We start from the raw sequence: 18,188 nt of genomic DNA on the forward strand, positions 1-18,188 counted from the left end.
TTGCTGCAACACTCCTTATCCTTCTCTTCATGCATTGCATGCTAATATCTGACACTGAAATATATTAAAGGTCACCTCACAATACCACAACAACGTGTTATAGTTGGGTGAATGAATTCAAAGCAACTCTTTCTGCAAAACTATTACATTGAATTTATTCTCATATATATCTCTAAAATAATTTTCACAGTCATTTCCAAAGATTTTTTCCTTGCCCAAAGTGGGATGTGGTGGCCCATCCCAACAAAAGACTCAAAGAGTGAGATTCATCTCACCTGAATTGAAACATTTGTCTGAAATACTTTTCTATTACAGTCTGTTATCAGACTAGAATGCTTAAATTTATTCAGCTATTGATATTTATCCTTTCTGATACTGTCACGAAGCAAGACTGTAGCACACACATAAAGCTATGTTAAGCCAAAGAAGAATTATTTGGAAAAAAATATTAAGGAGATAACAAGTCCTTCTCTAAATTGCATCTGCCCTCATTTCTGGCTCTGAATTGTCGAGGTCCCTCCCCCTGCCATGTAGCCCTGGGACAGGGGCCCTGGGGCGGGGGCACAAGGTTTCCTGCCCCTGGTCAGCCTCGTTCCCCACTGGTTGCTTTGTGTTCCCCTGCACAGGACAAGGACCCTCGGTCCAGACTGTGAGAGCTCCTCAGCAGAGCCCTGGCCATGGGGCTGGGGAAATAAACATCTCTAAAACATCTACCAAGAATCAGCCCATATGTATTTCTTTTCCACGGCCTCCTTGTTTGATACATCAGGTTACAGAATCCCCACTGTAACACTGAATGATGTTAGAGAGGTTCATAACATATTCCAACTATTTACAGTTTTCCATGCATTACACAAACGTGGACATGCCTTAGCCCCTCTAAATACCATTCTTTTTATGTGTCTTCTTGATGTATTCTAATACTTAAATTCGTATTAAGTACCCCCTTTCCCTCATGATTACATGACTGATAACCTGTCTGTATTTTCTCTTCAGTAGATCTATGGGTTTTGCTATGAAATGAATTAGTGATTCCAGAAAATAAGCTTTTGTATGGTCTCACTAGCATTTAAAAACCAGCACAGCTGAAATAACTGACTAAAGGACTGGTCCAGGCACTCTTCATGTTTTGCCCAGCATTATCTGAGATGATGTTCCACCTGGGGGCAAAAAGGCACTTCAGGAGATTGTGTCTTCCTCAGAGAGACAAGAGTTGCAGAAAAGAACTACTGAATAGTCAGTAACTGCAGAAAATAAATGGGGGGGATCTAAACTTCACACATTTGACTATTATTTGGGATAATTCAGACACAGTTATTGCACAACAATCAACTATATCTACCAAAGGCAAAACTTCCCCAAAACTTCTTCATTCCCCAAACATTACTTCATTTTAAACTTTCCTACTGTAAGCTCTATGTAGAAAACCTTTCTGATGTCTTGCCTCGCAGATACCTGACTACCTTTCTTACCTTCTTACCACTGGCCACAACATATACTAAAATAAACCCACTGGAACTAAAATGCTGTATCCTCACTGTTTGTTACTCAGAATGTTTCACTATCCATACAGTGGTGGTTTTAATAGCTTTTTGGGAATAATCCTACCATCATCTCATTGAACCTATTCTTGATGCATTAGGTACTCTATAAATAACTCTTCTGGCCTTCAGTAGGAAGGTTGCCATTAGCACTACTGTGTATCACAAAATATATGAATGCAATTGCATTTAAAAAAGCCCTGTAAGGTAGTTTCTGATAATGCTGCACCTATGTACAAATATCTTTTCTAAACTGGAAGCCTCAATTTGCTGGAAAATTTATTTGTGTAGGAAAGTAATCAGTGGACAGACAGAAAGGTCTAGAGGGCAAATACAACAGAGGCTGGGGAAATGACAGAGCAACTTTTTCCCCTTCTGAGATCTTTTATCACACTTTTTTCACCCAGCTTTATTTTTCATCTGATGAAGGTTTTCTTCCTGATCCAAATCCAATTTATATATATATATATATAAAACCTCACTCTATATTGATTTCGCTGTGGTTCAAAATGGTATTTTTACAGTACAAAAATTTAATCAATACAGCCTGAAGAAGCAGGACTGGTAATGGTAAACATACTAACAGATATTTCATTTCAGGCAGCCAAAGCACTGAAAATTGATACCACTGAAAAGGATTCCTCATTTACTACTGGGAACATCACTGTTTACCCAGCCATAGCACTGGTGTAAAGGAGAATACAATTATGCTGGGCTTGCCACACAAGAGAACCTCTCTCTTTCTAGAGGTGATACAGGTTGGCAGGTTGGACAAGGCCAGTGTGGGGAACGTTTAAAATAAACAAGCAGAAGTGTAAGCTAACAGCAAGGAAGATTAGACTGACACAAGGGCGAGGGGAACCACACAGAAATCTGACCAGGACATTTTTTAAATACCATTGCCCAAGTAAATGTGGAGTTTCCTTGTCAAATTTGGTCTTGTTTTATAATTTGCCTTCACCGTTTCATTTCAAGTTGTACTTGTAGCAGAGCAGTGAGATGTCAGTCATCACTCAAGACTTATACTCTGACTAACAAGATCTGAAATCCTCCACAAAACCTCGAGAACCACAAAAAGAAGTGCTGTGCAAAGTCTACCTTGCTCGATATTTTGTTTGATCAGGAGACTGGTATGAAAACAGTCCAGAACGATCTGTCATGAGCCGTAATGAGTGAGATGAAAGCAATGCCTTTGTCCTGACTCACAGAGGGGAAAATGCAATTCACAGTTCCTCAGGCTGAAAAGCCAGTTGTGCAGGAAAAATGGGAAACCTGTTGAGCAAGTGACAGACCACAAGAATCGGGGAAGGCATGAGGCCTGTGATAACGATAAGAAACATGGAGAACAACCATGGCTTTGTGGGGAAAAAGGAAATAGACAACGAGATGGCTCAGTAGGTACATTCAATAAAGCTGTCTCACAGGTACAGCCTGAACTAATACACAATCAAAAGAAAATAAAGATTTTGAGACACCTATTTTCAGCAAAACTTCACCAGATTGTCGGAGGGGATCAGGGTATGTCTTTATATAAGCACTAAATCTTCTGTGGTACACAGAACAACTGTTGTTAACAGTGACTCGGGCTCTGCTCAGAATATAAAGCTTTTCACAATTATTTAATTACTAAATTTGATTAGTAATACCCAGTAAAGAAGTAATGATTTATTTAAGCATTATTTGCAGCAAGTAGGCATCATCTTTAATTCACTGGCTTACAGGATGACCTTTGGATACGGGTACACTCATAAAAATTGTGTTGGTCTGTGCCCTGAATGTTAGATGTACTTTCTGACTTCAGTAATGAAGATATATTTTATTTATCCTATTTTAAAAGAGCTCAAAATGCTGAAAAGGAGGGCATTGGCACTACTTCTCAATGTATTACAGGAACATATATTCGGATTCATCTGTGTAAAAGCAGTGGCAGCCCACAGGTGACAGAAATGCCATTGTTGCCCAAATCAGACACAGAGCTGGCACTCGGAAGGAAAGGGGATAATGATTTGCAGAAGGTACATCTACACACTGGGAGTGAATGCTTTTAAAAGAATGTACTTCTATTTTTATCTTTTTTTTCCCCTGAAGAGCCAGTCTACATGGACAGATGGAAATCTGTTAAGCCTGGAGAAGAGAAGCTTCAGGGTGACCTAATTGTGGCCTCCTAGTACCTAAAGCGAGCCTGCAAGGAAGAGGGAGAGAAACAGTGGACATGGGCATGTAGTGATAGGACACAGGGAAGTGGCTTTAAACTGAAAGGGGGTGGGTTTAGATTAGGTATTAGGAAGAAATTCTTAACTCTGAGGGTGGTGAGTCACAGACATAGGTTGCTCAGAGAAGCTTTGGATGCCTCATCCCTGGAAGTTCAAGGCCAGGCTGGATGGGGCTCTGAGCAACGTGGTCTAGTGGAAGGTGTCCCTGTCCACAGCAGAGAAATTGAAGGGTGCTTTTAAACCCAGGTCATTCTATAATTCAATTAAACAGTGAATCAACTAAAATAAAGCTTTGGTCTCTGTGTTCCCAACAATCAATCTGTATTACAGGAAAAACTACTGTGAGAAATCAAAAGTCATTACCAGCTTCTAAGTAACATCTCGGGTTCACAGCCAAAAGCAAAAGAAGATGAAGAAGCTGGCCTTGCTTCCTCCCATTTTAGCACAAATAAACAGCTCCTTGGACAAACTCAGCAGTGAGGCACAACAAGCTCTTGCACAAAACCAGGGAGAGAGGCCTCAATCAGCACAAGTTCCACAGCGCTCAGCATCTGCCTACGAACACCGTGTGCATCCACAGGAGCAAACGTCCCTGTGCTCACAGCTGAGCCTGTGCAGGTGAGTGCAGAGACACAAAGCAGCTCCCAGTAAATAAACCATAACTTCCTCTGTGTCAGCAGCACAAACAGAAATAGCAGCATGCATCTGGCAGCTGCTGCTCTGTCTGGCTGCTGCCAAACCAAAGATGCAGCTCATGACTTGCATTTTTTCTGCGGAGCCTGGTACCAGCTCCTCAAAGATGGCAGAGGCACCACCAGGCTGGCCACCCTTCTTCAGGGCATTTTTGAATACAGCATATGGGGGACCAGAGCAGGAGATGAACAATCATATGCCATGTGAACAATCAGCTCTCTGTACTCTGTCAGAAAATGATTTTGGATCCCAAGGTGATAGACACTATTTTAACAATCTGTTTATAAAATAGCCAAGGCTTCCTGGACTGAAGAGTGACATACCTGAATGTACACTGTAGCTACAACAAACAAGGAGTTTTTGCTCCATTGCCATTAAAATATTCTTGGATAATTATTATAAATTTATTTGAAACGTATTACTCACGAAAACTTTTAAGCCAATGTCCTTATGGAAGGTAGAGACTGGGAAATCCTTATGTGTCTACATATATTACCCTTGCAACAATATACACAACCAAAAGCCTTAGAAATGCAGTATAGTGCGAAGTTCTCATGGGTTTGACTTTTACCAATAGCAATTGCCTATTTTCAGAGGAAGTTAAAATTCACAGACTCTGCTGCATAAATATGTTGAAATGATAGCTATTTTTGTACAACACTTACCATGACAACAAAAAACATTATAAATATCTGCTTTTTAGGGACTGGTGCAGCACATTTTGCACAACAGATGTTCTGAAATTCACTGAAGGACAAAACCTCTAGTAGTTCTAGGGCTCTTTTGTACCCTTGCTCTACCAATTCCCATTTGTGCTTTTCCAGCTGTGAGAAAACAGAAGCTCACTCTAACATAAGAACCCTCCTTTAAAAGATGGTGGTATGGATAATTTGTGAGAATTACATCTTTGGATTTGTCTTAGCAAATTAAAAGTGGAAGATTTTCTATGTCATTCCTGTTCTGTTGTTCATCTAGGCTGCTTTTCCCCCTCCACTGCAGCATCCACCAGCAGAACATTCTCACAGCTTCTCTACTTCAGAGTCCTCTTTTACAAAGGGTTCTTGTGGAGTACAAGCCTTCCATAGTCAGAATTTCCATCTTGACATTTTCTTGAACACAGAATGCTCATGAAAGACCTTTCCATCCCATATCCTGTCAGTTGTCTTAGTATGGTTCTTAATCACTGTTCAGTAGATTGACTCCTGTGTAGGCCATGAGGTTGAGATGCAAAAGAGGGATGCAGCCACAAATTTAGACCCTTAAACCCTTTGCTTAGCTTACCTAATTCAAAGGTCCTTGAACCACTTTGGCACCTGAGTTGCTACTAAAATCCCACTTACTCGCCAGGTTTTGCTACTGGATAATGACAGCAGCTTTACGTTAAGAGCTCTAATTTTGCAATCTGCAGGACTTTACATGGGTGTTGCCCAAGGATCCTAAGGAGCATCACTCTCCTGGGGCTGGCCTAGCACAAAGCACAGTGAGGGGGACATTCCTGGACAGGATGGACTCCCTGTAGAGGCACGATGCCATGCAGACAGAGAGGAAAGGCTCCATCAGCTTCCCAGAATGGAGGATAAACAGAACCATATTGCCATCACCAGAGCAATTTGGGTATCTTGCTCCTGGGTAAGCCAAGAGTTGTTGAGATTGAAGCATCCAAAACTGGGTCTGTGGATTCCATCCTGTTAAAAAAAGTAATACCTTGCTGTGGATTAGACCAGGATTTACAAAAGCTGACTTAACTAAATTGCATTTACATTGGAATGAGGAATATTTCCAATAATTGCTGAATGAGGTGCAGACAGCAATAGATTAAGAATCTTAATTTTCAGGAAGAAAAAGGAAAGGAAAGGGCCATTATTTTTGGCATATCTGCAAAATAAGCAGCAATCAGTCGAAAAACACCCCATGTTTCCTCATTGTATATCTCATACCCTTGACTTACCCTATTTCTTAAATCAATAATTACTACATCAGGTATTTTTGGTTCCCTGTAGATGGATTTAAACATGTAGGATAATTAATTTTTATTGGAGAGCTTCTTCACTGCCTTAAATTTCTCATGTTTTAAATTCTGCAGCAAAACATATTAAGTGTTCCAACCTTTAACTAGTATGTTTTTAATAGAGACCTTGCTCACCAGATGTATTTTTGCAAACTCGTGCAACTCTGCAAGAGATACAAATCAAACTAGTCATGGGTCGTTTTTTTCTTCTTGATGAAATATACAGTAGTAGGGAAGAGTCTTTCTACAATGTCAGACAACATACAGCAGGGGAACTTCAATCATCCTTTTAATTAGCAGAGCAGTAATAGGCAAAGCTCCTCACAAATTAGAGAAAGAGGACAGTTAGATGAAATTAAGCAAGTCCATAGTTTCTTAAGAACAAAACAGTGAAGGATGTTTCTAGTATAATTAAAAAGTTCTTGAGATTTGTCTAAAATAGGGAGCAGAGTAGAAGCACCAACGTGGAACTGAGCAGTCTGTAGAAAATGCATGAAATTACATCACATACTGAGGAAATTTCAAGGCTATTTTCACTACTGCAAGCTCTTTGTAGTGAATATCCTTGTCCTTGGTGAATGAGAGTGACTGACACCCATACACTGCAATTCCCTAAACCTGAAGAGTTTCTGATTACGACGAAATGGGTTCACCTAATTATTTTTTCAAGTTGCAGTTTTTGATGTTTAATTTTGAAACCTATTTGAGATGTCTTGAACTATATTAATATCCTGTATTATGCCTTCATTTCTTTTTGAAGCACTTTACTGTAAAAAATGCAGACTTCTAATGATTTTTAAATTACTCCACTCTGCACATATCAATTTACAACAATTACAACATTTTGCATTTTTCAAAGCACTTTAGTTTTAAAGAGGTTTTTTGCTTCACAAGATATCGAAGGAAGAGGCTGCTGATCCATTTTTACCCTTTGTAAAATTACCACCAATCTTGCTAGGAGAGCTTAACCAAAAATAGATATGCTAAATATATACCATCTCCATATAATCATTCTAGGATGAATGTTTTTGTGACTAAGAACTGCCAGTATCTTTTCCCAATCATAATTAGGTTGCTTCAGTGATATAAATGGATTCAGTGGAATTATGACAAATGTCCTGGAGTAAGGGGACAGAAACTGGCCTACTTTGGCTGAATAGAGTCTAAAGAAATGAATGCAGGACAGGATGTCAGAAGCATCAGCTCTGTCACAGATTTCTCAGTCTACAATATTTTAGGCACAGTGCTACAATTAATTAGTGACTCAGGGCTGGATTCTCACCTGAAGCACACTGGGACTGCTCTGGTGGTATCACTGCAGTTACACTAATTTATGCAAGGCTCTGCCCCCCTGCACAACTCTGTCATCCATTTTCTCTTGATATTTCTCTCCCTTAATCTCAGGGCTCCATGTTAAAGGTGTCAATCTGAGAATAGAAGATGAGCTTTTTTGTTCAGTTTGTTGATGCTGCACCTTCCATTAGCCAGACCTTCCCTTCTACCTGACAGGAGCAGTCAGTACTGACGAGTTAAGATTTTTTCTTTCTGAAAAGCACTGCCTAGATGCCTCAGAGGGAGATGACTCATTAACATCAAGGCATTTTGGGTGACAGCCTATAAATAAAGCAACAAAGATCCATAGACACTAAGTAGAAAGTCGACTATACTGAAGTCCTGATGACATTAAAATAATGTAATATCAGTCTTCCATCCTACTGACTGTGTCATGTATTGGTAAATCACAGCCCTACTGCACAGGTCAGCTGATATGTATGGTGAAGGTCTGACTGATAATGGATCTTCACATACTATCATAACAGGGTTCAGCATGGTGTAAAGATGCTGAGACTGAAATACTCCAAGGATGACCTTTGTCAGTACAGGTGGTTTTCACAAAATGTATTATATAATCAGTCTCACTTGGAACTTGAAATTTCTGTTCTCCACATCTCGTAGAGGCAGGGGAAGACGAAACGAGAAACTGAAAACTCAATCTCTTGTGCATTTCTCTTGGGCACATCCACTGTCAAATGGCTAAATTGGTAATGGCTAAATGTCTTTGAGCACTTTTGTGTGACTTGCCAAAGGAAGACCAAACTAGGAAAAAACTAAAATTAAAGTGATAAACAAGATAGCAATGAATTAATTCCAAAACAGAAGATGCACATTTGTATTGTGAGCATTATCATGGATTTTTAATTTTCAGTGCTTTGTGTTGGAGAAGCATTTGGTTTTTTCACAGGCTAATTATTAGAGAGATGAAATCACATTTTCTTTTTTTAGCATGAGCTAAAGCCACTTCAGTGCTGGAAGATGACCTGTTTACTGTATGGTTGGTGTGACTGTTGGGAACGTCTTGGACAATGCAGAACTGTAGCAGTGCTGGTGCTGTTTCTTTTTGTCTTGGAAACACTTTGAGAATCAAAATGGTGAAAGACAGCTCTTCCCAGAGCTGTCTGTGGATCTCTGCCTGAGATCAGCTTAGTTTGACCCTGATGCCTGTGTCTCCCTTCAGGCAAAATGGACATAATTCCCCTCATTCCTTGCACAGTCCAAAGAATACTGCAGAAAGCAGGACAGATGACTGTTCAAGGGACAGCAATTAAAACAACCAAAGAAATAAAGTTCCTGTAGAAGATGATGTTGGACCTCTATGTATTTCAACATGAACTACACCAGAGGTAAAGGCAGCAAGCAACGTCTGCCCAGGCCAGCAGGAATGGAAGAATCAACTGTATTACTTGAATAATGACTGCAGTCTTGGGATCCTTGCAACTGGAATTATAACAGCTGTGTCCCAGTACAGCACTTGAAAGAACTCTGATGGAATAACTCTATGTGGCTTCTCTACAAATTTCTGACACTGGTGTAATTTTGAAGCAGTGAAAGCCATATCTTGTTATTAACCTTCAGCATTCAGGCCAGTTGGCAAATTGGCACAACATGCTATTCCATCACCCTCATGGTAAATATATGTCAGTCTATAACCATATAGAACAGTTAGAACATTTTGATCTTGTCCATATAATAAACCAAAGACAGACAGAAGGTACTTTTAAAATTTCTTCTCCTGGTCACATATGGCTGTAGAAAAGACACAACAATGTTGTTTTGATTGGTGTAGCTAAAAATCTGCCAGTATTTCCAGGGTGAAATTCGGTTGATGCTGCCTAAAGAAGGCAGAAGAATCAGAAGTGCATTATCTGTATTTTTGTAGTTAGCTGATAGGAAGAGCCTTTACAAAGATGCTCATAAGCAGCAAGGCAAAGCTTAAATGAAAACCATGTCATCTCTGGGAGAGGTACATTGAAATATGAGCTAAGGAAAATGACTTTTCATGGAAGTTCAGTATTGTAGGGTAGAAAGAGGCCAAATATATCTGAAACAGATATCCAGCTAAGGATATTGAAAGGATGGATTGCAACAGAGCTGAACAAAAAGCCAGCCTAAGTTGTGTCCTACAAGTAGTATAGGATTAGCAATACTAAGTGTCTGAACAACTTTCAAGTCATATTGAGCTGCTTTTATTGAGAACCAATTTAAACACAATGAAAACATATCCTGACAGCTGCTTTGGAGTTCTGCAAGAGGATTTTCTGGTTCTCAAGGGATGGCAATTGTCCAACAATAACTTTGGATGTAGGAGTATCTGGAGGTGGTGCAATGAAATTGGCTTATGCCAGTCCACAGGTCAGAGCAGAGATTAGGCTGGACACGGGAAAGGACTACAAATAATTTGCCAGTCTTTCACCTCACAGAAAGAAACATGATTGCAAGACTTTGCACCTATCAAACTAGGAGTGGAAGGTGCACTTTTTAGCAGAGAGGGCCAGACATAATTGAAACAATTTATCTAGGAAATGGTAGACTACCCTTAATTTTCAGTCTCTGTGTGAAGCCTGAATTTCAAAAAACTCAACAGAAATTGTGAGTGTCAAGCAAAAACTGAAGGATAATAGTTATTTTTTGGTAATGTTTTACAGAAAATCAAACAGCATGAACAACATGGTCTTTTCCACCCTCAAAAAAATCCATGAATGATTCCAGAGCTCAGGCTAGGCCTCCAAACATTGGCAATTCCTAAGGATATGCATGGGTCACAGTCACCCTTCATCTTTCTTCCTCCAACCATTCTGATTCTTGTCTTTCCCCAGTCTGCCACTTGTAAAATGGAAGTTTATATTGTTTGAAGAGCTGGAGGTGGGCAGGTAGGAGAAGGTATTATAGAGGTCAACCCTCTTCGGGTTGGGCCACACTGTATCTGGAACAATACATTCAAAAACATTCCAGAACCTTTGCTATTTCTCCCTTTTAAAGTCTGCCAAGATACACTAACTTCTATTTTAAAAACCCCATACAATTTAATACAATGTATCTCTGTATTTTGAAAGTATTTGGAATTTGCTGGGGAACACAGAAATCCGCAGGACAAGAGCCTATATTCTTCAAGGTGCTACAGAAAGGCGAATTTTCACAGCACTGAGAATGTGGTACAGAGATGGCAAAGAGCAAGGGTCTGAGGCAGGCTGAGAGACTGCTGGTCTCAGTTACAAAGCTGTGCTGTTGTCTGACTCCAGACGAGCAGTCTGAGCTTCACCCATTTCATCCTCTTCATTGCACAGAACCTTGTGACTTTCTCCATTCACATGTGACAGCTCATTTATTGTGACCTTGTTACTCCTCTTATGTTTCCTTACTTATTCATTTGATGTTTTCCTTGCTCACTAAAATAAAGCTTTATTTTCAACATGCACAGCAATCACTGATCCTAGGAAGAACATCTCAGGCACAATGAACATCTATACTTCAGCCTAACACTCGGTGTACTGCCAAGACCATCCTGAATCTAGTCTAACACCTAAGAAGAAACATATATTTGAAAGGAGACGTCTGAAGCATCTAGCTATGATGCCTGTTGGTAGTTGTAAAAGCATCCTTTGATAACTCAGAAGACCGTAGGGATGAAGAGAGGTATTTTCTCTACTGATGGAGGTAAAGAGGTTTCTTTCCAAAAATGTTCAAAACAGCTTTGGAGGTTATTTATTAGATTTTTGGTTCCTTATCTAACTGCCCCATGCAGCTGACACAACAGACCCATCTGAGACTAACATTGCTTTTTGAGCTACAATAACATTGTATTAAAACAGAATTAGTTTGCAATATTTTGTGACTAAAAAATTAGTACATAGCTAACACCTCTCCTAATTATTTGCTTCATTAATGGAAATACTACTGTAATACTAAGCTTCAGAGAATATTTTTAATATATAACAAAATACAAGATAAAAATGAGAGCAACTAGGCTTCTACTGAAACCCAATACGAAGTCAATTCTTATCAAAGCAGGTGCCATATCTGACAGTGTCAGACTAAAATTGCATGCATTAATTTTGGAGTGTAGAATGAATGCAAGGTCTTTGTAACAAACACTGAAAATTATTAGCAGGTCAATATTTTGTTGCTTAAAAATTCATCATGTAGAGGGACATTTTATAAATCCCTACTTAAAGATCATAACCACACAGTTTAGAAATCTGAGCAGAAATTTATACTGTTCTAAGTGCTCTTCTGAATGATGATTTCTAAGAAAAATTGGTGACTTGGACCACTGGCTGTATTCCACAGTATTCAGCAAATCTGTCACTTGCATCTATTCTCTACTGGGATGTGCTACTTATCATCTGAGATTCTGGCTTTGTGAGCTCTATAGGGGAAAAAAATAGTAGTACATACATTGGTAATGACATGCTCCATTACAGAGCAAAATGTGCAGTGCATTCATTTCAAGAAAACGAAATGTAAATGTACAAAGCACACAGGAAATCCATTTCAACTCTTCATCAAATTTAGTGGGATCAAACCTTGATAGTCCTCTAAGGAAGAAGAGAGTTTTTAACCCAGCATGAAAGAATGATGGTCTTTTTTGTTTAAAGATTTTTTTGACAGAGCTTTCTTACTTATCAGTCATTGCATTTGTATTTTTTTGTTTTTAATATATCTTCCCAATCTCTCAGAACTGTGGATTCCCTGACTGCATGATCCTGACAGGTGCTCAGCAGCTCACGTGAGAGTCGTACTTGCCTCCAGTGCATGCCAGGAGGCATCTGCCCTCTTGAAGGACCACTGTTCTCACTGTTGTGCCACCAGGCAGAAACATCCTTGTCACAGAGAAAATGCATTCCTTATCCTTGGCAACTGAAAGCCAGTTGCTGACAAGCCTATAAAGTGCCATGCTACAGTACCCCTGGTTCATCCCTATCTTGTTTTTTAAATTCCTATTAGCACAGTAACAGCAATCATTTTCTTTCATGACTCCAGCAGAAAACACAGGCAATGCTGATAAAGTCAAGCCTCCATCATACCTGTTGAACAGTCTGAACCTGTCCACTGTGGCTCACAGCTGCAGAGTCCTGTGTCCAGGAGGAAGGTGCCGTGCCCTGAGCACTGCTCCTGGCACACGGGCAGCGCAGTCTCACAGTTGACCCCGCCCCAGCCCGTGGAGCAGTGACATTCCCCTTGGACACACACACCATGGCCAGAGCACATCGGATCCAGGCAGTCCTCTGGAAAGCAGGGAATATACAACTTAGAGCATAAAACTGGCACCTTTACAGTTATTTACTAGTGAAATACAACAGGCATTCAGATTAATTCGATGATTTTTTTGTGCAGATACCTAACTGAAACAATGTTAACAAACCAAAGGGAAAAACAGTCTGTTAACATCTGTGTGAAAGGATAAATCAAAAACAAGAAAAAAAGCAAGCACATAGACCGTTAGAGGCCACATGAATATCTTGTCATGGATTTTGTCTTATTTTTGAAACACAAATTCCCAGGACAGATTTATTGGTCTAAGCTGGTGAAGTCTGCGCTTGAGTAGCACGGCTGGGAAAGAGCTGGAGCAATTAAGAGTTACTTCTGTAATTGTGCTTTGTACTTCCATTTGGGTATTTGTGCACTGTGTTTTATTTACATCTGGGAAAAGAAAGATTTATTCTTTCACCTTCTTGTGAAAAGCTATCTCTATAGCTGAAAATCTCCTACAAAAAAAAAAGGTTATCCACAAAGACTGAGTAGTGAATCTCTAACTCAATGCTTGCTGAAAAAAAAAAATCTCATACACATAAAAAATATGTGCTGGGCAATTGCAGGTAATGAACAGCTTCATAAAAGTCATAATGTACCGATGAACAATTTGCAAACAAAGAACTAAATTTGTTCTCAATTTGGATTAAACTGTTCCTAGTGAAAAATTCAGGAGCTCTGTAGAAGAATTTAAATTGGCTGGTCAGTGCTGTATGAGCAGCATATTCTTTCACAAAGCCTCAGCACTGCTTTAACAAGACAGGTTTTAAGCAGGAAGCTTTCTCTGGAGGCTGCAGGAAGACTGCAGAGCTGAAGGATCCGTGGGCTCTGAGCACGGGAAACAATTAGCCAGAAGCCCATCCATGTCATATCATGCTTCAGACTGATGTTAAAGAGGCACCGTGAAAGTTCTGCTATGTATTTCTCAAGTACCAGCACAAGTACTGGTTTAATAATTAAATTGTAAACTTAACAAGCAGTATCCTGTGCTACGTGAATGAAGAGATGTTTTCTGCTTCAGGAAGGGAAGGCTAAATACTTCAGACACAGAGATTAATGGCCTCCAGTTTATAGGACCTTTCAACCTAAAAATAAAGAAGTAAAGCTTTATCTTTTGAACTGCTGTGCCACCAATTCAACATCTTATTTCAGGATTTATTTTGTATCCTTTTCAGCCTTCCAGGCTTGTGGACAGCACAGTTTAATTCTGAGAGAGGGAATCAGTGTTTCTGGAGAAAGCAGATCTTGCTAAGCATAGGACAAAAATACACAGCAGTTTTCTCTCATCCTGAGATAGCTCTTTATTTTGCTGATATTTTAAAATTAATCGGGTGACTCCATTTCAGGAATGATAATCTGGCAGGACAAATTCAAAGGACCCCTACAGCAATGAATACATGCAGTTACTGGTGCTCCCTGCATAGTACATCTGTTGCTATGTCTGTTAACAGCAGTGCTGTAAGACTAAATCATGCTTACATACAATAAAATAATCTTAATTCCTGAAAGAATTCCCTAACTACTGCACAAGTTATGTTTTTTACAATATAAATGGAACAGTCATGTCAAGGACACACTGTTATGATAAAAATCCACCGTACTTGGATACACAGGTTTGTTTCATCCACCATATTTCCATATTTCTACATTATTCCACCTTTTTTTTTTTAATTTAAATAAGTTTCTTACTATAAAAATCCAATGTTTTCCCACTCTTGGTTTCAATAGCTGTCAGTATATTTATGTCATTTTTTTTCCCCAACCATTTTGCAGGATCTCATTATGGCAAGAAACAAAGCAACTAAAAACAGCAGTCAGCCTCTCACCAGCTACAGGCTTGTTCAGCATCATGGCCTCACTGAGGAATCTGTGTACTACTTGCTTTTTCCCATTTGGGTTTTCTTGGTTTCTGAAACTACCAACAACTGACTATGTCAGAAGCATTCTCTTGATCCTCCCTTTAAAAACCATTCCAGGTATGTCAAATCTATCAAATCCATCCTGGACATTTTTCTGACTAGAGAATTCAAGCAACATAAAAAGCCTCCTGTGTGTGCTACTCAAAAGAATTACCGAAAATCTCTGTAGCAGGAAGCACAAAGTATGCTGTCACTAGCTCCAGGCGAAGGGGACTAGTGAAAAATCATCAAATCAGGGCAAGCACGAGGATGAGTTCTGCTTTCTGAGGCTATGCACAAGGGAAGAAAGTCAAAGCTGATGAGCTATCTCAGACATGCTGAGGGAAATAACAACTGCTTTTGTCTATAGATGAGGGCAGAGACACATCAGTACCGTAACCAGCAAAAATACAAGAACTTGTTCTCACAGAATTTCCCACTTTTTGTTAGCCAAGCCTTCAAGGATGCCAGTTTAGTGCCGTGAGCAAAGGCTCCCAGTAAAAATGACATATGACAACAGAATTACACAATATGTGCTGGTAAACTGAACCTGTTTGCTGCCCTTTTGGCTTTATATTGTCAGAAAAATGTAAGATGTAACAGAATGAAAAAGGGAAAAGCTGATTACAATCATCTGATTGCTTTGGAGAACTACCACATCATGTTTTGTTTAAATGATCTTCTGACTGCCTTACCCTGAGCTTTTGGCCAAATAAAAAGAAATAATTTTATCTTTTCAAATGAAAATGTGAACTTTATGTGATCAGTCCACTGGACTGTTACCAAGACCTGAATACCTTTACCTTTGAAAATTTTCTATCCTAACATTACTTTCTATGAGACAGTAAAGGTAGTTTTGAGCAAAATAGTACTGCTTCACAGAAAGCTGATCACATCTGTGTGAGTTTTTAACTACCTTAAAACAGGTGGAAATTAAAGACAAACATCAACCTTTGGGACTATAGAGAAGGAAACTTGACAAACCTTCCTCACAAATCTCTCCTTTGTATCCAGGGACACAGATGCAGACACCCATGATACAAGTACCATGGCCAAAGCAGGTTGGATCAATACACTGCTCTTCTGGAACATCACACTCTGGTCCTTTCCAGCCATTTCGACACACACAGTGACCTTTCTCATATTCTCCATTTCCGCTGCACAGCACTGGACAGGAATCTGAAGAAGGTAGATTGACCTTTTTAATGTATTTACATACTTACATAGATTAACATTTATTGCATTTATCGTTCTGTAAAATTGCTTTTCCACTCCAGCTCCTCAATTCTTCATGTGGTTCAAGGGTTGTGACAGACTGAAATCTTTGAACTAGACAGTGCAGCAGTAATACAATGTCCTTGTCTCCTCAGTCTGCCTCTCTTGTATACCTTAATCTTGACCAGAAATGGGATATCATAGAAGATAAAAACACTCTCTCCCCTTGATTGGCCTCTGCGGAGAATTTGCTGTGATGCATGATTTTCAGTAAGATTAATATTTCTTTCCTGTGAACTGAAGCAGGATCCTGCCCTTTTCTTTTTTCTTCTAAGAAGACATAATATCACTGAAGTTGTAGCCATTACTGATCTGTATGTAAACCAGCAATGTGGAAGCTTACTTTTACAATCCGGTATCAATTTCTGAGCCAACTGAGTCTTAAAAAAATAAACCCTAGATTTGAGGAGACATTGGAAAATCATGAGAACTTCTGGACATCATATGCAGCGGATAATGGATAATACCGACAGAAATATCTGAAGCAGAAGTAAGCTCACTTAACACGTTTTTTTGCTTTAATGCTAGAAAACAGTCTCTAAGCTGCTTTAGGTTTCTTATCTACACCCTATTCTAGTTAGGACCACAGAAGCATTTGACTTACTTATGTTTTCTCCAAAGTGAAACTCTTTGTCACTTTTAAATAACAAAACATTATGCTAAGCTAACACACCTATTAAAAATGTATTTTACAACTACAGACAGGATGGAAATGGGGATGGAGGAACCTATTAAATTTGAAAGTCAGGGAGAGAGAAGTGGTTGATCCGAGTTAACTCACATACAGTATAAAGAAACTTTCCACATGTGTGCTTGTACTGTATCTGCCATCTGGCTGGAAAAAGGAATTTAATCTCCTTAAATCAGTTTGAATCTTTGCAAGCCCAGCAGTCACACACCATAATCATGATCCCTGTCATGCACCTTGGGTCAGTTAATATGAGATTACCTTTTGCACAATCAGGACCAAGGAATCCTGGGAAGCAGTGGCAGTGGCCAGAGATACATTCTCCATTCCCATTGCAATTAGTAGAGCAGTCATCCAGGATTTCTGTTTATTCAGGCAATTGTGCACAAAGGAAAACATAAATTGGTTGAATTCGAAATGAATGGCATCTTCACCTCACTCTGCAGGACACATCTCAACATACAAATAGGTGCAGAAGCAGTAAAAAGCCCATTTTCATTCATCGGGAGCATAAAACAAAGTTCCTGTTCAAGCAGCTTACAAATATTTATTAGATTTTGTCTTGACAGCTTTGAGATAACAGGTGCATCATTTATATTACACCAAAAAGCTTTTAAAGTAAGTGTTCATGTAAAATTTACCACCATTAAAAGCATTGCAGGAACCTGAGAATTTGCTGAAAAATGTACACCTTAAACACTTTCTTTTATTGCTGAAGTAATTTGTTTGAAACCTGTTTATAGAGTAAATTGCCTTCTATGGTGTTCATTTGAACCATGTGGAATTGAATTCCTTGGAGAAGGGCAGGATTTCCACTTCTATACAATCAGATAAACAAAAAAAATACTCTTTTGTACAAGTGATGAAATTCAATGTGATAAAGAACTAAGAACTAGATTTGAGGAAAAAACCTCCACCTTCAGTTCTGATCTTAAACTTGCCCATGTTTTATCACACAGCTTTGGATATTAAGCCACTTAAGCTCACACATCTGAGGACAAGCTCCTATCTCTACACGGATTAGCTGGTTCCAATTTACACATATATTTCCTTCAGGAATGCAGTGGATTCACTGATTTATACGGATTTTCCATGAAGAATATGAAGCACAATCAAGCTAAGATGATCCTGTGCGGAGCAGGTCACTGTCAGACCAGCTCCAGGACTGAGGGACTCTGCAGCCCATGCAGGTGCTGGATGGGAGAGGGGCTCAAGCCAGGGGAACTGGGACTGTTCAATGGCCACATGCACTAATAGATGTGGGGAAGTACCTCTGGCTATAGG

At 39.4% G+C, this 18,188-nt stretch overlaps 1 protein-coding gene across 1 annotated transcript in view; it reads right to left on the reverse strand.

Moving 5' to 3' along the window:
- Positions 1-18,188, reverse strand: part of TENM1 (teneurin transmembrane protein 1) — a 309,396-nt gene that overhangs the window by 102,608 nt on the left and 188,600 nt on the right. Inside the window, exons 9-11 of the mRNA XM_069015347.1 lie at positions 17,166-17,267; positions 15,926-16,120; positions 12,818-13,018 (exon numbers count right to left, since the gene is read on the reverse strand). Of these exons, the coding sequence (XP_068871448.1) occupies positions 12,818-13,018; positions 15,926-16,120; positions 17,166-17,267 (498 nt within the window). The remainder of the gene's footprint in view (positions 1-12,817; positions 13,019-15,925; positions 16,121-17,165; positions 17,268-18,188) is intronic.

Source organism: Aphelocoma coerulescens, chromosome 4A, assembly GCF_041296385.1.
Source record: "Aphelocoma coerulescens isolate FSJ_1873_10779 chromosome 4A, UR_Acoe_1.0, whole genome shotgun sequence".
NCBI classification, from domain to species: Eukaryota; Metazoa; Chordata; class Aves; order Passeriformes; family Corvidae; genus Aphelocoma; species Aphelocoma coerulescens.